At 33.8% G+C, this 21,510-nt stretch overlaps 1 protein-coding gene across 4 annotated transcripts in view; it reads left to right on the top strand.

Annotated features, from left to right (window-relative positions):
• The window catches only part of LOC113496454 (homeobox protein abdominal-A homolog), a 43,191-nt gene extending 36,117 nt beyond the window's left edge, over positions 1 to 7,074 (top strand). For all 4 annotated transcript variants that reach the window (XM_026875683.1, XM_026875681.1, XM_026875682.1 and 1 more), the window contains exon 3: positions 2,834 to 7,074. In XM_026875683.1, the coding sequence (XP_026731484.1) occupies positions 2,834 to 3,231 (398 nt within the window). In that variant the 3' untranslated portion in view covers positions 3,232 to 7,074. The remainder of the gene's footprint in view (positions 1 to 2,833) is intronic.
• The last annotated feature ends 14,436 nt before the right edge of the window (positions 7,075 to 21,510 follow it).

Raw genomic sequence — 21,510 nt, 5'->3', positions numbered from 1 at the left:
CGCCGCTACAGCCCTTAAAGCTTTTAATGCTCGTTTAATTGATATAAGCTATACTTAATAATGCTATCGATTTCTTTTACAGTCAGCTTTATAGCCAGCATTTAATTATATGATCCAGTTTTATCTCCAAATTATTTACACATACTTGCATCACTCAAACGCGCCAAACATAATTTCGTCTCACATTAAGGAAGGCATCAAGCACCTCACTGAGATAAAACATCTCTCGGCTACATTTCCCCGCCTCGGTTAACTGCACGACTTCTACAAACCCGAGACACTGACCAACGCTTACTTGTTCCATAAATAATCCTCTTACTGGACAAAATTTCTGTTATAATTCACAATCAGACCTTTAATATCCCAATCCGACGGGTAGGCATTAATCAAATACATGGAACGGGTTTGTACAAAGGCGGGCAAGTTAAATAAAATAATAAATAAGCAGCATTCCGTGAGATTTATTTCGAAGAAAAAAGGCAGGGTAAGAGCCGGGTCATGTCGCAGTATGTTTATTGTCCGCGCCGGTGTCGGCCCACAATGTACGGCTCTAATTAATGCTATACCTCGCTCTCAGAGATATATCGTGGCCAGTGTCTTTTTTAACTCACGGTCCTCTTTTTCTAATCTCGAGATTAGGTACCAACAATATATTATCAAGACACACAAATAAAACATTAAATAAATCCTTTTATACAGATATAATGTTATCAGATCAGCCGCAAATTACCTCCAGAAAAACAATGCAAATGAGGCTGATGTATTATATCCTGTGCTGTATTTGATTTGATTGTTATCACATATCTATGGGAACCATTTGGCGGTTCCCATTAAAAAAGACGAGCGCTTACAGGTACAATGCGACGATAGTCAAACCTCTTCGCGACAACAATACGCTGGAGCATAATGGAAGCCAGCTGACGGGAGGTGCCTTAACGTCCGTTGTCATGGCGACCGTGCGAAGGGTGAACCTGCCTAACATATCACCGACCCCAACAAAAAACAGACACAGTCACCCTCCTGATATTTGATTTTGGACTCTACTCCATAAAGCATAAGGATCTTTTGACGCATCATCCTAAGCCAGTTACGACCTTTCTCTGTAATCGCATTATTGGGATGCGTGTATTGTGATTTGGGTTCCATCTTTGCTTTTTAAAATTAGAATGTCTATTGCTCTCTCGCTCTATCACACAAGCGTTATCTATCCTTGCTCGTCTAACCACACTTGTATAATTATTCCATTGTCTGTTTATGACATTTTAAACAGTTTTTAAGTTTTTGTTGAAATAAGCACGAACCATAAATGTTATTGCGGCCGTAAAAATGCAGTTTCGGTAATTTATTGCTCATGTAAACGTGGTATCAGAATTTCGAGTGAGACACATGATTTATAAAGTTCCTGCATATTTTTTTACATTGTAATGAACAAAACGAAAAAGAGGAATGATATTTTAATTTTTTTATCATCATAAATTTACATTGTAACGCGCCTTACTTACATAAAATATTGGGTTACAGCATGCCCTCGTAAGATTTTAAAGGTTTACCGGCGATTACTTTCATTCAAGCTTGCTACGAATCAATAAGACTTTTAAATTTTAATTAAACGATACTTTTTATAATAATTTATCATGTCTCTGCATAAATAAACATGAGCATTTCAATAAATAAATTTCGTAATATATGATAACTAAAACACGAAAAAGAAAATAAATTAATTTCCCTATTTACCCTCCATAAATAAATTTCGAATATAACACGTAGACACAAATTCATGGTATGACTAATGATGATAATTTTCTAGTAATTACTTAATTGAGTTACATTTTTAAGAACACCTTATTCAATTGAAAGCCCTACAACTAAAAGTGTTTGTACACCAATTAAAATAACCCATTAGCGGTATCGCATCTATATTTTTTTAAAGCGATCAGGTAACTAAGGCCAGCCTACACGGCCGAGCATTCCAAGACACTGTTGGTCCGCTATCAATTTTATACACGGTGGGAAGGCTATTTATCTTACCTTATTTATTGGCTGACTCGAAAACCAGTCTTGGGACCCGATCGCTTTGTGGAACTCGGTATTTACCCGTCTATGTATACTCGACTTTACGAGGTGTATGTTGAATGTAAGAATTCGCCGCTCGTGAATTTTTACGTAGGTAAAATTATGAAAGTTAAATGAACCGTTAAAATGTTAAATGTGTTACGTGCGAGTATTGCGACGTTAAAGGGTAAACTTTCACGATTTCTCAGAAAACGTCTTATACAGGAACAAAATAAAGGGACACCTTACAAAGCATTAGAAAGTTGCGCAACCCTTCTTTACGCATCCCTGAGTTTTTTGTAGCGATTTCTTTTTAGAAAGGACACTATTGTTCGCGGACCGTTGGCTTCTAACCCTTTCCGTTACTTTTTTGCTTTGACGATATTGTTTTTACTTATTTTTATTGTAAGCACAATCTTAAGGGACATAGCAGAGTCGGTACTCATCCATTCCTTAAGGACTACGGACCTCGGCCGCTCTGATTAATTCACGTTGAGGTTGGTCGCAGTGGCAGATAACTTTAAAATTAACTTTAGTGCTCAATAAAATAATAATGAGCCATTAAAATCTAAAATGGTATAAAAGTGATATTTAATGGTTTCTCTTGAAGCCTTTTGCGAATCGAAGCAGAAACGTGATATATGATGCAATAAATGATTTCTTTAAAGCTCCGATTTAACTGTAACTTATAATTTATTACAGATTAACGTTGTTTTTATAGTGAAAAAGTTGAATTAATTTATATAATAAAACTAAATTTATGATTTTTGTTTGTTTCCAGGTCCAAACGGATGTCCACGAAGGCGGGGCAGACAGACATACACGAGGTTCCAAACACTAGAACTAGAAAAAGAATTCCACTTCAACCACTATCTGACACGCCGGCGCAGGATAGAGATAGCACACGCGCTCTGCCTCACAGAGAGACAGATCAAAATCTGGTTCCAGAATCGACGCATGAAGTTAAAGAAGGAGCTGCGAGCCGTGAAAGAGATCAACGAGCAAGCCCGCAGGGACAGAGAGGAGCAGGAGAGGATGAAGCAGCAGCAGCAGGAGAAGCAGGCCAAGCTGGAGAACCAGCACCACGGGCACCACGTGACCCACCACCACGACCCGATGAAGATGCCCATCGACAAGGGCTCCAACGACCTCCTCAAAGTGAACAAGGTCCCTACGTAAGGTGTCGTGGCGCCCTAGGAAATCTTGACTGATTCTGTATCATATAGTGTGAAAGGAAGTGTTACGTCCATACGGACCTGCGGGCGTTAGTCGATTCGTATCCACTAGTTTTATGTTTTCGCGGCGGCGTCGCCCTCGTTATGGAGAGCGGCCTCTCGGTTTATGAATATGTTCCTTTAGTGCGAAGGACTTGCCTCGGTGTCGTTCGCTGGGTGGACAGGCTGGTGATTTGCTTTAAGCATTTATTTTGTTGCCATAACCACACCTTGTATTGCAATAATATTTTACTAAAATATACAAAAACGTGTTAGAATCGCTCTAAGGTTTAAATAGGAGCCCGAGTGAACTTCGGTATTGTTAGTTAAGATTTTAAATCTGTGAATCTCATAGTATTTATTGCTACCACTTACTCTTAATCCATTATGTTATATTTTTTATTAATAGATATTATATTATGTACATTTTGATGTATATTTTATTATTTGTCCGCTGTTAGCGGGCTGGTTATGTTTTGATGGTCACATTTTTTTATGATTGTAAAATTTGTTGTATTTTATCAGTTGATTTGAAAAGAGTTTCTTACTTTTTTATTTTTTTCCTTTTGACCAGATTGTGATTCACTTCAGTAGTTTAAGTCCATAAATTGTTGTTTGGTTTGATCCATTGATTTCTATAGTGTAATATTATCGACAAATATTAATAAAAATACCTGCGTAGTTAATTCCATAAGAACTTAAAATGTATATTTATAACAAAATACGTATGGAAGTACAATTGCAAATAGGTCTTCGTCATGACGAGCGTTGTGTTTTATATTTTCGTCTTCAATAATTACGAATATTTAAATGTAGACGGTATTTTTTGATAATTCTAGTTAAAATACCATGTCCATGAAATAGCTAACGAACAAAACGAACAAGATTGTGGATCGGTACTGCATAAGGCGTGTTGTCCACCAATCCCGAGTCATCTGATGTTCAAAATTATATACGTAACGATGATACATATAATAAATTACAATAATGTGACTAAATATAAATTTTACACGTAATATTAAAAGTTGAGTAGTTTAAGTGTATTATACATAGGTAAATAGGTTCGACTTTGTATGAAGTATTGCTAAGACTAGGTACCTACAACATAACCCAATGTACGGCGGAATGAGCAGTTGTCGCAAATTATCAAGGCGCAAAGTCGATGTCGTTAGTTCCTTATTTTTCAACGAAAGTTAAAAAAGACACCGTTTGTCGAGTGCGAAACGGTGGCGAAATTATGTTTCCTGCAATTTTACGTAGCCATATGCACATTTGAATTTTCCAGCCCAGTAATTTCATACATAAAATGCCTACAAACGGTATTACAAAATGGAGCTTGAATGAAGCTCGAAAATATCCGCGTATTTCTTTTCGCGAAAACGTGAGCTTCTTAACATAGCAGATTTTGAAATTACTCCACACACCTTATTCGCTTTCAATTCCACGTTGTGCCAAAATACATAATTAAAATAATTTATTAACACGAACATTGAGTTATTCGTTCCGCGTCCAAAAAAACTGTTTATACATTTCTATTCTTTCTAACTCTATACGTAATAACTGAGCAAAAATTAGAATTTTAAAACTTAGTCTTGATAGTCACCATTATACGTAAATTAATGTCAGGGTAGAATTAAAAAGATAAATTAATAGATAACTGTATTGAAAATTGGAGTCTTCGCTTAATTTTTATAAAGATCATCCTCTGAATTATCTGTCCACTGCTACACGAAAATGTATGTATTGGTAACATGAATATTTTATGTCGTGATATCATTAGGAGAAATTTAAGTCGTCGATAGATAATAAAACAAATAAAAATAGGTGTGTCTCTACCACATTCTATAAATCTACATAAAATTAATTAACAGGTCAAGTCGTAATCATTGTTGGTAAAAACAAGCTTTTGCATCTCGTTAGCTAATGTGTCAACATTGACAGATTTAGCCAAAAAATTGGTCATAACATATTATCATCAGAAATTCAAATCATTTGATAATATTTATAGATTAATAATAAATCGTTTTACATCAAATATCATCGAAAACAGACCATAATCGATACAATATCTTCACTGAATGAGCAAAAATGGCCATCAGAATACTAATTTGGATAAATTATGTCTATTCGATTTATCTCGGCGACTTTACAGTAATTATTTATAATTAATAATTATATTTCAATATTGTGCACCTAAAGCAATGGATAAGTAGGTAGATTATGAGATTTTATATAATTTCCCGTTAAATTTACCCTAGTACGAGTGCAATAACTTCAAGCCCACATTAATTCATTAAACCCGTAGTCCCCTTAAGATTACGTACATAATAAGGTTGTCGTTAGTAATATAACTTTATCCCATCTTATTTTTAAATATATATTAAAAAAATCGAGAAGAAAAATCGAACAAAATGTACTTAAGTAACTTCGAGTTAAGTAGGCTTTATAAATTATAAAACGCATAGTTATTAAAATATCGTAGACACTTGTAATAAAAGTTAAGCGTAAATCCGATGGTTAGTAATTGAATTAAAAAAGCGCTTAAAAATTATTTAGTATCTATTGTAGACGGTCATTTGGAAGGTGAATAGCTTCTGAGACGTACACACTGTAAACCCATACGAAAACGAACTTACATATTAAACAATACACATAGTGTGTATACGAAATAAATTGTTATGACTGGATTGAACAAGGTTGTTTTATCTGTTTTCAATTATTGTTGGGACTGTGCAAAAAGATGACGGATTTCGAAGTGTCAAGCATCTTCCTTTTAACTATCAATTAAGTTTCGTGTATAACAATAGGTAAATCTTGTAACATAGTAACGATTCGTGTGTAGGTATGTACGTCCGATGATTTATGCCAGGTACACTTTATTGTTTCTGCCTCATAAAGAACTGTAATTCACGGTGAAACAATGAGCAATTTGCTAAATAGATTATATATGTCCTCCATCCATAATGCTGTCTTGCCATATTGCTAGTGTTTTGTAGACTGCAGGTATTAATATACCTAACCGAACATTAAATATATCAATATTAATATTAATTAAAAATAACTTTTACATTAGTTTATCTCGTCTTTTCCCAGTTTAATTCCAAAATGTTCATCTTTGTATACTTCGTTTTGTCATGTCTGTTTCGTTTCGTTTTAATCTTTGTTGCGTTGTCCAAGTTATAGTATTTCCATTTTGGATGTTCTTTTATAAGTTTATGAATAACAAGACTTCCGTTTATTAGTTGTTATATCCTAAAAACGATCAATTTTTATCTTTAATATAAATGTAGCTATGTATCTATGTACCTATATCTATATTTTTGAATATAGTAATTAAAATCGTCTTAAATTTAAGTAACTGTAAATAGTCGTGAAAGTTTTATGTGGCGCATTATTTTTTGTTTATATTTTTGTTTTATGTTATGTATTTATGTATTGAGATGTGTCGTATGCCTGTACAATTTGACCATGTTAAAAGGACACTTGATATCTAGTAAGCACTAAGCGTGCAGAGTTCAAGAGTTTTTGTTCTTTCCGACATGGTTGTGAGTCGTACGCGACTGTTACGGAAAGGTCTTATTTGAATGGATGTAGTGAATATTGTTTTGCCGTCTAACTTAGCTTGAACTTCGATTGAGTACATTGGTGATCTGTATTAACGTGGTCAAGTGTGAGCTAATGGTACGATTTAACGTGACTATGTCGTGTTATATAAGCAAATAGTTGGGTGATTGTATATGAAGCCCGCATTCAATATTGTAATATTAATTTCAAAAATTCAAGAGAATAAAGAGTTAATAAAACTATGGCTTTTTGATTTTGTTGTGTTAGAAACCCCACTCCAATTATCAACAACGTACTTATGCAAGTTAACCAAAAAAATGATAATTATGTCTTCAACCTCAATCTTAGCAAGAAAATACGTCTATAACTGTCTTTGTATTTTTGCATTTTTTAAAGAACGACTATTGAGTTTCATTCATCCACAAAGATCCTGTCTACCACCATTGGAGATTTCTGATCGAAGCGATTTTGTGTATCAAACACAACAGCAACTACCAAAGGTCCTATATACTTACAAAATGGTACAGAAAAACTAACGCTATTACTTACATACTAAAACGTTCTTTCAAATACCGGTTGTAGGCAACACGGATATACATCAATATCCACGACTGAGACCTTGGTTATTCAATATTTCAATTCAACCTCAATCTGTCTCTTTGAATTATGTTTCTCCTACATCAATAGCAAGCGAATTAAAATATAGACATATATTTTGATATCTAGATTAGTTGATAGTATAGGTACCAATCTAGTTTTATTAGAAACTAGCTGTTGCCCGCGACTTCGTCCCCGTGGCGTGGGTAGAAGATATAAGTTATGATTTATACCTGCCCTATTGTTTTCACATTTCACATTGTATCTTCGCTCCTATTAGTCGCAGCGTGATGGTTTATAGCCTAAAGCCTTCCTCGATAAATGGTCTATTCAACGTCAAAGGAATTTTTCAATTTGAACTAGTAGATTCTGAGATTAGCGCGTTCAAACAAACAAACAAACTCTTCAGCTTTATACATTAGTATAGATTTCATAGTGGTGTGGGAACCGTCTAAAATTATGTAGGTAGAGTAAAATAGTCCCAGTCTTTTTAGTGGCATCAAACTCAATACATTTTCTACGAGCTCTTCAACAAGTATAGTCGACACTGTGAAAAGGTTTCATTTTAAAACCACACAGAAGACAACGGTACAAAAATCCTTTTTTCATTTGAGAGTAAAAGTCAAAAGTAAAGAAAACGTCTTGAAAATGGTCAAAATAAGGGTGTAAGGTACTGTGAAAATAAGAAATAAGATTTAAGGCAACCGAATAAAACCTTGATTGAAACCTAGCTCTTAACAAAAAGTTTTTAACTCTTGCTTATTCCGCATATACCGACTATAAAACAAATCCCTCAACTGATGAAGCTGAAATCAATCATAACATCACCAATATGGCTTTACTCTAAAGTTCTCACATAGTCTCGTATCTACATAATTGTTTATAATTAATTACAAAAGAGCTAAATTTAGCTCTACATTCGGTTCCTATAGAGCTAAAGTCACGACACTGACTACTTTATTTAAAGCTGTGAATTAACTAAATAAATATCATGAATATTTTTATTACTCAAAAGAGTATTTGAAAAAAGATACCCATTTTTAAACAAGATAATTTTCTGTATGTATACTTGATAGTATTTTAGAAACCACTGAAGATCAATCATTGAAATATTACAGCAACTGTATTTTATACATAAGCAAAACTAAGCTTCTTATAGATTTCTGATGTTTTGCAAAACATAATCTTTCAAAAACTACGGTGTTAACTCACTCGCACATTATTATTACGAACATAAATGGGTACTCCGTTGAATCCGCGAATATTTGTAATATAACTTCTAAGATTACTTTTAAAGATTTTACACAATTATTTTAAACAAATCGCAACAAAATGCTATCTGCAATGTATATTTTCTTACACGTCAGTAAACGGCATGTGAGAGCCCATATAAAATTCCTATTGCTGCTGCACAAAAATCAATGTCTGATGTATGCTTGAGAATGCCACAAATCGGGCCACTTAAAACAATATTAATTTCCCACCGTAACTAATAAGACCTCTGTCGGCTACAACGCTCCCTGTCTCATATATCAATAAGCAAGAAAAAACATAACCCCTAATAGTTAAATGGCCCTAAATACCAATAACGTTTGTCGGATCCCCGCCAAAAACAAACCATGAGTTATGTCCATAATGTATTCTGCCATTCCGCCATTTTCCATTCTCCACAGACACTGGGGCTGTCAAATAAATTTCAGAACTACGGAATTCACAATAGGTGGGACCAATCTATACTGGTCCGAAAATCGCTTAGCATGCCACTCTTATTTTAATACAAAAAAGTACGGATAAGCGCAACGAATTGCAAGCGATACTCGACCTAACATACTAAACAATTTTTTACGCCGACCTTTCATCTGATACTTCGCCTTTATAGTTTTTGTTGATAGTTTTTTGGAGTGCTATCTATGACATTACCTTTATGGCGCCTGATATCTAGTAGAACGATCGTAGCAAATTCTAATAGCTATTAATATTAGCTAAAATAGAGGGTTACAACCAAAACAAATTCAGTTGCTATTGCATTAACTTTAATGGGAAGTTTTGCTATTACTTTGAGGTAATAAAATCGATAACTATTAGAAAGTTGGTCGAAGATGACTAAGAGTAAATACAATGCAAGACCTGAAGGCAAATGATTTTGTAAGAACAGAAATGTTAATTAAGAATGTTTTAAGAAAATTAGTTTTAGCTACTTCACTGTTGTAAATAACTCTTTTTAATTATCATCTCATCAAATTTACGACGCTGTAAAACAAACTAAAGCTGATTACAACCCGACATGTATTTTAATTGGCAACTGTTAGTTAGGTCTGTATGATACCTACACCTGAATAATCCCGGTCGCAATATCGGCAAATGTTTTAATTTGAGCTTTAACGTACAATAAATACGTATTAAATTCGGTTATATATGGAAATGGCCGAAATCCTATCCACTGGTCGACGATTAAACGCCGATGCGTTGGTCTGATGGCATAGACTGGGCCAATTTCATGGTCTAACGCTCCCACTCTGCATCGGTTTACCTTATTACGTATCATCCCTTTCACATGTTATTCCTATTGCCATCAACTGACTGCAAAATCATAGAACTCGAATTCGATCCCAAAGTAAGCAGCGACTTTTGAATCTCGAATATTGTGTGCACTTGAGAAGGTACGTAATACTGTGGGTCCTTTAGGCTATGATAGTGTGGGAACAGAGGTTACCTGTGTTTCGCTCACGCATTTGCACTGTAATAATATATGTCCTGTACTGTACAGCTGGCTGGAGTTTTGATAGATTTTCCCCCGTTGCCGAAATCGGTTAGGATATTTTATTATATAATTCCATATAATACATTTTTTTTGTTTAAAACTTCATATGCAATTGGCCGCAAAAGCCAGTGAAAGGGTGCACAAATTTCAATTATTACTGTCTGTCACATTTTCTATTAGTATTAATCATAGCAGTAAAATGTTTCGTAAAATCAAATTAAATATAATGATGCTCGTAAAATTATATGACGATTTGATTGCAAATAATTCTTTAGCCCGATACGTAATAGGTGCTCTCTGAATTGAACACGGCGACTGCGATCCGCTTGCAAACTATTCCGGATGCGATAGAAAACTCCATCCTTTTATTTTATTTCCTTTTTTGTTTTTATTCTATTGAGAAAATTGTTTCGTTCCACTATAGATACGTATAAAGGTTTTGGGTATAATAATAATTTAACTTTGTTGACTTTTCTTTTGGATTTATTCTGTTACGTTTTGCCGACCACTTTTAAGTATTCGAAATTGCGTTACGGAATTTTAATTACCATTTGTTTTAAGGTGCCATGGTCAAGTACTCATACTATGTCCCAAATCTGCAAAGTAATTACCAAATTAATGAACTTTCTAAAATCTAAAGAGCAAACCAAGGTGAAATTGAAAATCTTTCCTTCCTATTTTCCTTCTGGTTTTACTTGCAGACTTATTTTAAAGATTTACATTCACATCTCGGTAGATTAGCACCTAGAATTTGGCGCCTATCCAGGTAAGCCGGGTAAGTCTGTTGTTTAGCCTTAACGGTAAACCGGAGGTAGCCAGAATGTCAAAATATGGTGTAAAATGTTGTTAATCCCTCTTTAGATACCTACGTAGAAACCTCAAGTTGTATACGACATATTTGTAATTACTTTGATTTTCAATTATTTTTAACTTGCTAATATCTAAGGTTGGTATCAAAGCCTAAATCGCTTATTACCGTACATAAAGCAATGTATAACAACCGGCTAAAGAACAAAAAGAGAATGCCCTTAACAAACCACTCGAACCCAGAAATATGAATGCAGATCCCGTTAGTAAGTATCTGCGTACCTCATTCCCAGTCCAGACATTTTTCAATATAGGACGCAGACAGTCATTATGCACAATGGCACACGGTCTCAACACATTTCTCCTTCCTTCCTTATATTGTGTTGCACAAATTCTGAACATTAACTTCATCGTTGCTTATTAGATAATCCACATTCTGTCCGGAACGCTGCCCATTATTTTTATTCCCCGTTAATAACGTTAACCCCGGGCAATTTGGTTAATGAGAAAATTTCCTCCTTTCTTTTGTCTTAATCTTTTTGTATGTACTTAGTTTTATTGGAAGTGACACAATAATTTTACAGATGACTGCTCAGAATTGACTAGAATTACTATTAAAGCGTTTGTGATATTTTTTTGGGTATGAAGATAGAATACAAAATTAACCTAGAATGAATATTGAATTTCTCGATTTTTGTTTTTGAAGTCTAATGGAAGTAAGAAAGATTAATATTGGAAATCTTCCTTACTAACCTAAACTTACAAAACAATTCGTTTCAGTACTATTGAAATGTATCTTTGGGCGTTACGACGACTCACGCTGCAACCAATGAGAGAATAACTCGTTTTTGGTCCTAAAATACATCCTTTTTGGTAGACAAAAACGCACATAATTAAAACTAATGACGTAGCAACGTATGAACTAAAGATCTGTACACTTGAACAGCTAAATATATGTTATCCATCACGTTGCCTCGAAGAATAAAGATAACATTCATTTGCTAGAAGATACAACACGTAAATACAGTTGTTGAAAAACCGTCAAAAAATGCCATATCCTTCGTACGTCCACTTATGAGACGAGGATACTTTTTGCCACAGTTAACAAAGACTAATGTTAGCCACTTGAGGGTAGGGACATTTTTCAGAACAAATTAGTTTTTTTCGACATTCAGTTGTTTCCTTGGTGTTCTTTCTTTCGTGACAGTCTGCTTGTTCCAGACGTGTATTATTAGTTCGTTTTTGTGGATTTGAATAGAATTTCGTTGTAGTGTTATTTTTGTGGTATTTCTTATTAGGTAGTAAGTTAAAAGTGCAGTGAACGTGATAATAAACGACTATCATCTAATACTCATCGATGAAAATACTGTGTGATTACAGGTACAAATAAAGTGTGTATTATTGTAAGTAGCAAATATATTATGATTTTACGTTATTTTTACGATAAGAAGTCTCGAAAAAGAATTAACTTAAATTCGTTTAAAAAAACATCCCTTGATTCTCTGGATCCGTTAAGTTACATCTTTGAAAGAATACTAACATAATGATTGTATGCGCTCAATGAAATGGTCCAGGCACTTATATACGAGTAAGTTGTTAAATAAAATTTCAAAACTTCTACATCGATAAAACATATGGTTACACTCAATAAAACTAGTCGGACACGTATAAAACTGCATGACGCTAGGATTACAACGTTTCATGCAAGTCTTAAAATATTTATTGAAGACTAAATAGCAACGGTGATTCAAGCAAGCGTTTAAATATTTTGTTCGTCACATTTTGTTTATTTTTAATTATTAACCTATTGTTATTTGAAAATTAAGATATTGGTTTTATTTACGATTCAAAATACCTCTATATTTTAATTAGTACACCTAATACTGTAATTTCAATCAAAAATCAAATTTGTTTTAATGCATTTCAAAGCATTGAAATTAACAAAATATTAAAAAAAAAAATTGGACTGTTATAAATCTACGAGTACACGATTTATTGACATCAAGTGGATGACTGAAAATAATAACATGTAAAAACTAAAAAAGTCGCCAGACTCATCATGTTATGTAATGTTTGTTCTAAAAAAGAAGAAATTTAAATGAAGAAAAAAAAGATACATAAGCATTTCTGTACCGACCAAATTTATACTCATTCCAATAAACAGGAACAGGTATATCACCTATTACGCGTATCAAAATACCGGAACACCAGGAATTAACGCGTCGCCTCGCCTCAAAAATAGTGCGAACAGTCTCACCTAAGTAGCGCTGCGTGGCGTGCAGTATCGATTGAACATTCGTTTATCGGTCCACATCCCTCCTCGACGCTACTCCCTCACTTATTCGCGAGCAACGTTTTGAAAAACATTTCCCTATTTAAACTTTTCTTTTGAAAGCGTTAAAGGGAAAATGTTTCTATAAGAAGTTTTTCTTTTAGGTGTAGTCATGTATTGTACTTTTGATCTAATATTGTTCAATAAATAAGAAATAAAAATTAAAGTTAATGAAGAGAGATTTACCTATTAAACAGGGAAAAAATCGTCGAAACAGCTAGTATTTTATTTATAATGAATTTAAATGTGAAGGTAAAACTACGGAAAATTTCAACTAGAAACTATAAAATACCTAAATTAGGCATACAACCAGCTATTTTGATTATCCTAAATAATTATTATATCTAATATAAATTAATATAACTCGACGCCGGACTTACAAAAACGTGCAAGAAGGTATTAGCTGTATTAAGTTCAAGTATGCGTGTTACAAATAATAATAACTGCAGGTTTAATTCGCCTTTTTATTTTAAATTAGGCCTTTCACTCATATTAATTATCTTCACTATCCACAACAAATAAATAAGCAAGAAATAAACTACCTATAAAATTTTAATCCTTTATTTTTCTGAGTAATTGGCAATTTATAATTTAAAAAAGTTTTTAATATGGTTCTATATGGAATGAACGACAATTTTATGAGCGTTTTTTCTTTATTTTACTTTATAAATAAAGAGATTTCAAAATTATTAACATTTTAGAAGATTATCCCGTTCTAGTAAAAATTTAATAATTTATTTTGGACTTACGAGTATGAGAACAATTGAATAATGCTTAAGAGATACAAGTATTATAAGACAACACGATTTTTAATCATCAAAAATTAGCGAAAAGATCAAATTATAATCTTACAAAAGAATAAATTGATTATGTTATATTCAACACTTAAATCAAATGTAACGATTATCAATAAATAATTTAAATCTACATATTTAAATTTAAATCTCTATTTACGTAACCTATAGTAGTAATTAATGTCAAAGTTATACATTAATACAAAAGTTCAATAATTTAAATAACTTTGACATTTTATAATCACCAACAGAATCTTTAGGCTTTATTCAAATATGTTAATAAAATCAATGAATGTTGTATAAGAACATTATTCGACTTTTAATCGCAGGGAAATTAAGTCATCTTAAACAATGGCGCAATTGATTTAATAAATAACATAGCAATAAAATGAACTACACAAAGAAGCCAAGTGGGCAAACAAAAGGAACAACTTTCCACATATTTTTGGAAACAAAAAACAAAGATTTCTATTCTCTGTTGTAGGTACAAATATTAGCATTTTTATCGTCGAACACGCCGTCTCATACGTAGCAGGTACGTTATTATTATTGGTATTATCATCTTATGCTAAATTTACTGGGTGATACAGTTAAACCGATTATCAAACAACAACAAAATTCATTTCTCAACCATTTACATCATATTAAACAAATAAAAATTTAAATATATAAATAGAAGTTAGAAGCTATTCGTATAAAGCGTCGTATATAATTTTAAACAGTGGCATCTGCATGAAAAGTCGCTCGGAGTGGCGGTAACTTCTGACCGGTAGCGTTCCGTGAACGTTTTGCGACTGCGCGAAAACTTGCTAATAGCCACATTGATTTTGCAGATAGAAGCCAGGTCGGAGTGTACAATCCCACCTCGCATTCCCCGAATGGAGCGCCCATTCACCGCATAGCTGCAATTGTCATCTATTGAACTCATACTACGCAGTTTAATCGCGACTACTCCTTGTACGCACGCAATGTAAGTCGTAAAACTCGATACAGTTGATGTGACTGCACGAAATCGGTGCTCTTGATACGAGGCTTAGGTTAAGGGAAGGTATAACAATAACTATATTATTATTACCTATGTTCGTTTCGACTGAAGCCACCGTTCGTTCTTACTTTACGTCCAATAACGACGAATTGCCATTGGGAAGGAAAATCGTTATTATATAACAAAATGTAATATCACTGTCCTTGGTCGATTACGTTTTCCGAGGGAAATACAGGAATATTGAAAGAAACGGTCGAATTGTCCTTTTCCTATTGAGATGATTGTAATAATTTGAGGAGTCCTAGCGATTTTATGCACTGTCGGATACGCTTAACTTGAAATAAAAATGAAGTATAAGGCATTACACGCATGGAGGCTTATTGAAGGAAAAATAATGGAAATTCATTTGTTTTACAAGTTTGTAGGAGTAGATGAAAGAATTAAAATATAAATGTTTAATATGTTAAGGGTCTTAACGACATACTCCCGTTAAATACGTTTTACTGTAGGCAATACAATTTCGTCCCAATCCGTAACCACCCGAAACAATGTATCGATTACAAACGTTTCTAACTCCTATTACTCGGTCGTTTATTAAAACAAACGGAATTAAGGACACCTCAGGGCGCGTAGTGTACACACATAAATTCCTAGCAATTTAATTGGATCGTATTACGTGGTGTATGGCGGTACGGAGCCGCGGGCGCAATATAGGACGTTATTCGTACACTTAACTATCCAACGCGAGTTACGACTAACCAGCTCGTTTTTGTTGTGCCACTCGCTTTGTGTGAGCCCAAATCCGTTTGGAGCATTCCAGTGGCCGGGCGAGTTGCTCGACCGGTAAGTAAATCATACCGAGCACAACTCATTCGACATTTCAAAATTAAAACGATACTGAGGAAAATAATCGATTAATCTTACTCGTGAATTGAAATTCGATTGTCAATTTGTTTGATAAGGAATTGTCTTGTGATTATTGCTTAAACCCATTAACTATCACCATGTTATTTATTATTTACAAAATGTTCTATTCTTGTCAATTTGATAAGAATGTATTAAAGGTTGACTTTCGATTTAGCTGGCGAGTTCTAAATTGAAATATATCGCACAATCCGCAAATTGCAACAAATCATCGTGTAACCGATATTGTGGGGCTCGTTACTTGTGCAGTTTATTGGTCTGCGATCATTTTGTATGAGTCACTTAATAGAGTGTCAAGTACTCTAAGAAACGATGGATTGCAATTTGAAAGGGAATACGCTCTCGTTTAAATACGTGAATCAGAACGATTTACACACGATATACAATGTCTCATAGAAGTCTTTCTTAAAATATCAATTTCTTTTATTTCTTAGTGTGTTTATAAAAGAGATACCAAGGTTTTTCTTGCTTGAAAACAAATAAATATCTTATTAAAAGTATGAAAGACTAGAGCGTTATAAGAGCTTTTCTTAGCACCTACAACTGACCTAACAAACTGTTTCCTTATTTATTATAGATATAAGGTTACACTTGTAATTTAGTTATTAGTTAGATTGGGCATTACTCACCCCAGAATCAACATCCAATTAGTTAACCGGAACATTTAAGTACGAGTACCTACAGTTTCTTATCGTTAAAACTTGTTCCATTGCAATATAAACTACCAGTTCCTTATAAGTAAAGACAGTACAAACAAATCTTATGAGAATGCATGGCAAGTAACTGGAAACAGTAAAGGCGCCTCTTGCCAACCACCTCCTTTCTCCAGTTTAGAATGATCTCTGACAAAACGCTGTTCCATCCTTTTTGGATCCATTTTTGTTTGAATATCGGGGGGTGAGACAGGTCTGGCGAAACTGGTTGGTTTGTCAGTGTGTGTGTAGGGTGCAAGCGTACGGACAGGTGGGGTTGTAATTGTAGGGGTGCAGTGCATTGCCTTATATCTGTATGTACAGAACTATGGGACAGTTCATAGGAAAATCATTTGGCTGCTCCAGATATTTTCTTTGTCCTTAAATACTATCGACTGACTGGGTTACTTCATATTTTCAGAATTTAATAAAACTAAATTAATTATTCGAGAAAGTGCAAAGTAATTTGGATAAAAAAACAAAACTTCTTTAGTCACTCAGCTCATGGTGAAAAGTTCTAAATTGTGAATGGTTCTTGGTATTTATCAAATCTTAAATCAATTTTACATTATTGATAAAATTCTAAATAGGAATAAGTCTCAAATAACTAACAACCCGTTTAAAAAGTCACCTGTTTTATTTATTTTGTTCTCTTTTACCAACGAATGTTATCGCTGCGGAATACAATATGCGATACTTCTCAATACGATTGTACTAGACGAGGGTCCGTTCATCGAACGAGTTCGTCCACTCAACACCGAAACGTCGTATAACAATCCTACATACGCCAAACAAACGCCATTTCACCCTCCTAAATACTCCCAATTCTTGTCTAAACAAAAATGGCTCAACTCCTTTCCAGTTGTACGTCTCTTACGCTGTTCTTACTCTGGCCACTCCCGAAATGTCTTGACTCGAAACCAAAACGTAGTAAGTCACCGGCTTCCCCGAACTCATACGACATTTGTAAATAGAATGTGTACAGTCTTATCTCGCCCGTAGCAAGGTGATTTACTATAATTAGAAAGATAGCGGTAGATGCCTTTTGTTATAATTTTCCAGGCTGGCTCACGAGCGTTTTCCCGCGCAAACTCATGAAAATGGCGGCCATTTTGTAATGTGCCTTGTTTTTTGATAAGGGTATTAAAATAATGGCGCGTTCGGACGGTTCTTTAGTCTGCTGTGGAAGGTATTTGTGTAGGCACCTAGGTACGTGATCGCACATTTTAAATGCAAATTGGAAGAGTTGCTAATGAAATTTAGGGAAATTAATTGTACGAGATACCTCCTTTCTGTTGTTAGGTATACATGAATACCTAATTAGATTATCTACTGATATAATATATTTACTTATTTAAACGCAAAAATACGAAGTAATGAATTTGAGAAACTTGCAAATTAATTTTGTAAACAATATAAAAAGTTAAAGGTACATAAATCATTATATAAGAAAATGAACTGAGTAAACTTATGTAGTATACAATTCTCAAGTTTGTAAACAAATAACTAATAAAATTAAAAATACTTTTCACTCATATAGCCAACATAAACACAACAACAATAACAATTCTTACTTACTACGCTTTTTACTTAAACATATTAGAAATGTGCAAACGGAGCAATAAACGCTTAATGCGATTCCTTTCTCCTAAAGATCTCTCTAATTGGAAAAAAATATCAGTTAGGGATTTTCCTTCGAATTAAATTGCTTGAAGACTTCGAGGCAAGCTTTCTATGTAAGTAAAACTGTTACTGTTGTTGGAAAGAGATAGTGCTCTACAAAGAGTAGAGTGCTATCTCGCTTTCTCAGCTGCGACAAACTTACTTCAAGAGTTGGTAGTAGGCCCCTTGGTCGGAGGTTTCGAAGGCTGTTGTTCGTCCGATCGACTTAAATGGGCTGAATGGATAAGCTCTGGTATACAATAAGTATGAAGTCGTAATATATTTTTACGAACGATATTACCGTTTTCTGTGACCTGTTTGCGAAATTGCTTGGACTGCGATTTGAAATGCTTTAAGAGTACGTTGATATGGATAATACGTATATTTCCTACCGTTCATGTGTTGAGAGTTATTTCTATACCTATATTCAATCTGGTAAGTCAAAAGCTTTTTTAGATGTGAACTTTTCACTGTAGAAATCTAAAACAGTCAGTTTTGTGACAAAAAGCTCTTTAAAAATTCATTGGTTCATTCCATTTCATAGATATCGAAAAAATCGAAACAATATCGACCGAAAATGGCTAAAACAATTGACAATCAATTCGACGACGACAATGATGCCATTTCAAAAAAGACTACTGGCAAGGTAGCAATCGATATACAACCTTTACGGATTTGCGCAAGATTGAATGTAATCACCTATCCAATATAATATACCTTAACTTCCAAGATATAAGGCTCAATATTGCACAGAACTATGTTAATGTAACTGAATACCTTTGCATGAACTTTCGAATTTCAAATAAGCAACCTCGAGGTGAACTAAGTTATCTATTTGTTTTAACTTTTGCTGTTTGGGAGGATAAGATTTGGAACTGCATGTGCAACTTTGGAAGCTCTAGGAAGCAGGTTTGAGAATGTGGAGTATATGGACGAGTTTGTATATGCTTGCATTTGTCACACCTTTTACTACAAAATGGTGGCTGTTTAATTGTTGGGTATAAAAATATGTGAAAAGAAACAATTATGAGTAGGAAAAAAAAGTACAGAAATATGCCGTAAAAACATTAAATTTCTTTGATTATAGTATTAGTGATATTAAAATATGATGGTGATTAATTCTAAACTTGCCTCATTCAGGAAAAGGTTCTGTGCCCAGCAATAGGTCATACTATGGTATTATTCATTTGACAGCTTTTAGATAAAATATGCTCTAATATTAAAATACGATGTTTTGACACAAAAAACTAGAGTAATTAATATATAATAAATGCTTCTAAGTTTAGACAATATAATGCCCTTATGTAACAAATACGAACATATTGTTTAAACTTTAAGCTCTATAATAGCGCCAGTTTATTTGAAAGGATTTCCAGTACACTTACCCACCTATATTAGCTAATACAGAGGTGATTAAGTCTAATTAAATAGCATTACTACACTGAAACTAAAGGTATAGTTAATTAAAGGATTTGAAATTAGACAGTCACCGCAAATAATTTTAGGTAAACGACCATGAAAACTAACGGATCAAGAGTTTTTCTCGAAGGTTTGACTTCTAGATTATAAATTAAACACTAGATTTGTTAGTAATGTTAGTGTTTATATTAATATCAGCTAGCTTCAGTGTAGGTCCAGGTTGTCCAGGTTGTCCTTAAAGCATTTGAAAAAAGCGAGCTCTCATTAACCTTTATATGGCATGATTTTTATATGTATATTATTCGTGTTACAGTTTCAAAATTATTGCTTTCACGACAGTTTATTGGCACGTATTTGTCGGGATTGTCCAACTAGTTTCCAAGTCCTCCGGAGTCTTCCAAAGAAAGGTGAACTACTATGGGTCCGAAACTAGTCAACAGTTAGACAACCCTATATAAACTGTTGAAAAAAATTGTGATTTTAATCTGACTTAAAGTTTCTTTTTTCACTGGAAAAGATTTGTAGGTACAACGTCCATTACTCTTCCTAACACCAACTACATGAGGTGACTAAATGCGTAGTTTGAAGAAATACAGTCTACAAGAATTTTCAGAATAAAACGTCATCTATTGTTAATAATGTCGTCATAGTCATTAATAATAATATTATCAACTAACTGTCATGCTGTCATATTAATAACGTGACACAGTCGCAGTAGGTGCAGGGGAAAAAACCCAAGAAGCAAAGTAAGGAGTTACGTTACTAAATATATTAGGTATCCTGATATGTAACTATCTCTTGGTAATCATAAATTATAATTCTAAACCTATTACTATCTAACGATATTCTTATAAAAATACTAGGTGATAAAATACTAGGTAGTACGTATCCCCCTGACAAAGCAGCTCTAAATATAAACCCTATATCAATAACCGCAGCAAAAACGCCATGGCGTTGTATACCCTAGTATTAATACTACGATAATGCAAATACCGTCGGCAAACGACGTCGTGGTTATATCAGACTCCATTACTGAAAATTTCAGCGTCTACCTCCCGGTAACGTACTCGCTATCAACCGTTTTTTGTTTTAATTTTAATAAAATTTTACGATATGTGCGCGAAAACATGGGTGCCAGCGTTTTAAATTTAAGTGCTTGGAATTGCTTAGTCAATGCGTAGGTATAATGTGGGTATATGCCTTTGTGTTTGTAGTATCAGGGTGTGTTTTTTATAACTTACACTATTAGGAATTATGATATATTCAGAGACTACACTATGCAAAGATACTGCACAACTCTATACTTTGAAATCGATTTTATTCATGCCATGAAAATGTGATGAACAAATTCGTGTTTTTAAATATGAATGAAAACATTTCTCATTTGCAAATGTACAGCTAGTAATAGTATAAGACTTGATTTTAACCTAAAATTAGTCGTAGCTTCTAGAGTAACCTAGTGGCTACCAGTCACTTCAAAATATTGACGACGAACTATTTCATTTATTTCTCAATGTCAATAATTTAGACATGTTCATTTTTCGCAAAAACTATCGGATATGTGAAGAATGATCGGTAAAGAATATGTTTTGATGTATTTAACATGAGTTGAAACACGTTGCACGCTTTACTCTGAAAATATATTTTAGAACTTTGAATAAATGCATTCATGGCCTTTCGCTATGCCCAAGATATTCTAAACTAGGT

Source organism: Trichoplusia ni, chromosome 8 (assembly GCF_003590095.1).
Source record: "Trichoplusia ni isolate ovarian cell line Hi5 chromosome 8, tn1, whole genome shotgun sequence".
NCBI classification, from domain to species: Eukaryota; Metazoa; Arthropoda; class Insecta; order Lepidoptera; family Noctuidae; genus Trichoplusia; species Trichoplusia ni.
Note: the sequence above shows the minus strand (reverse complement) of the source record. Positions and strands in the feature narration are given on the sequence as shown.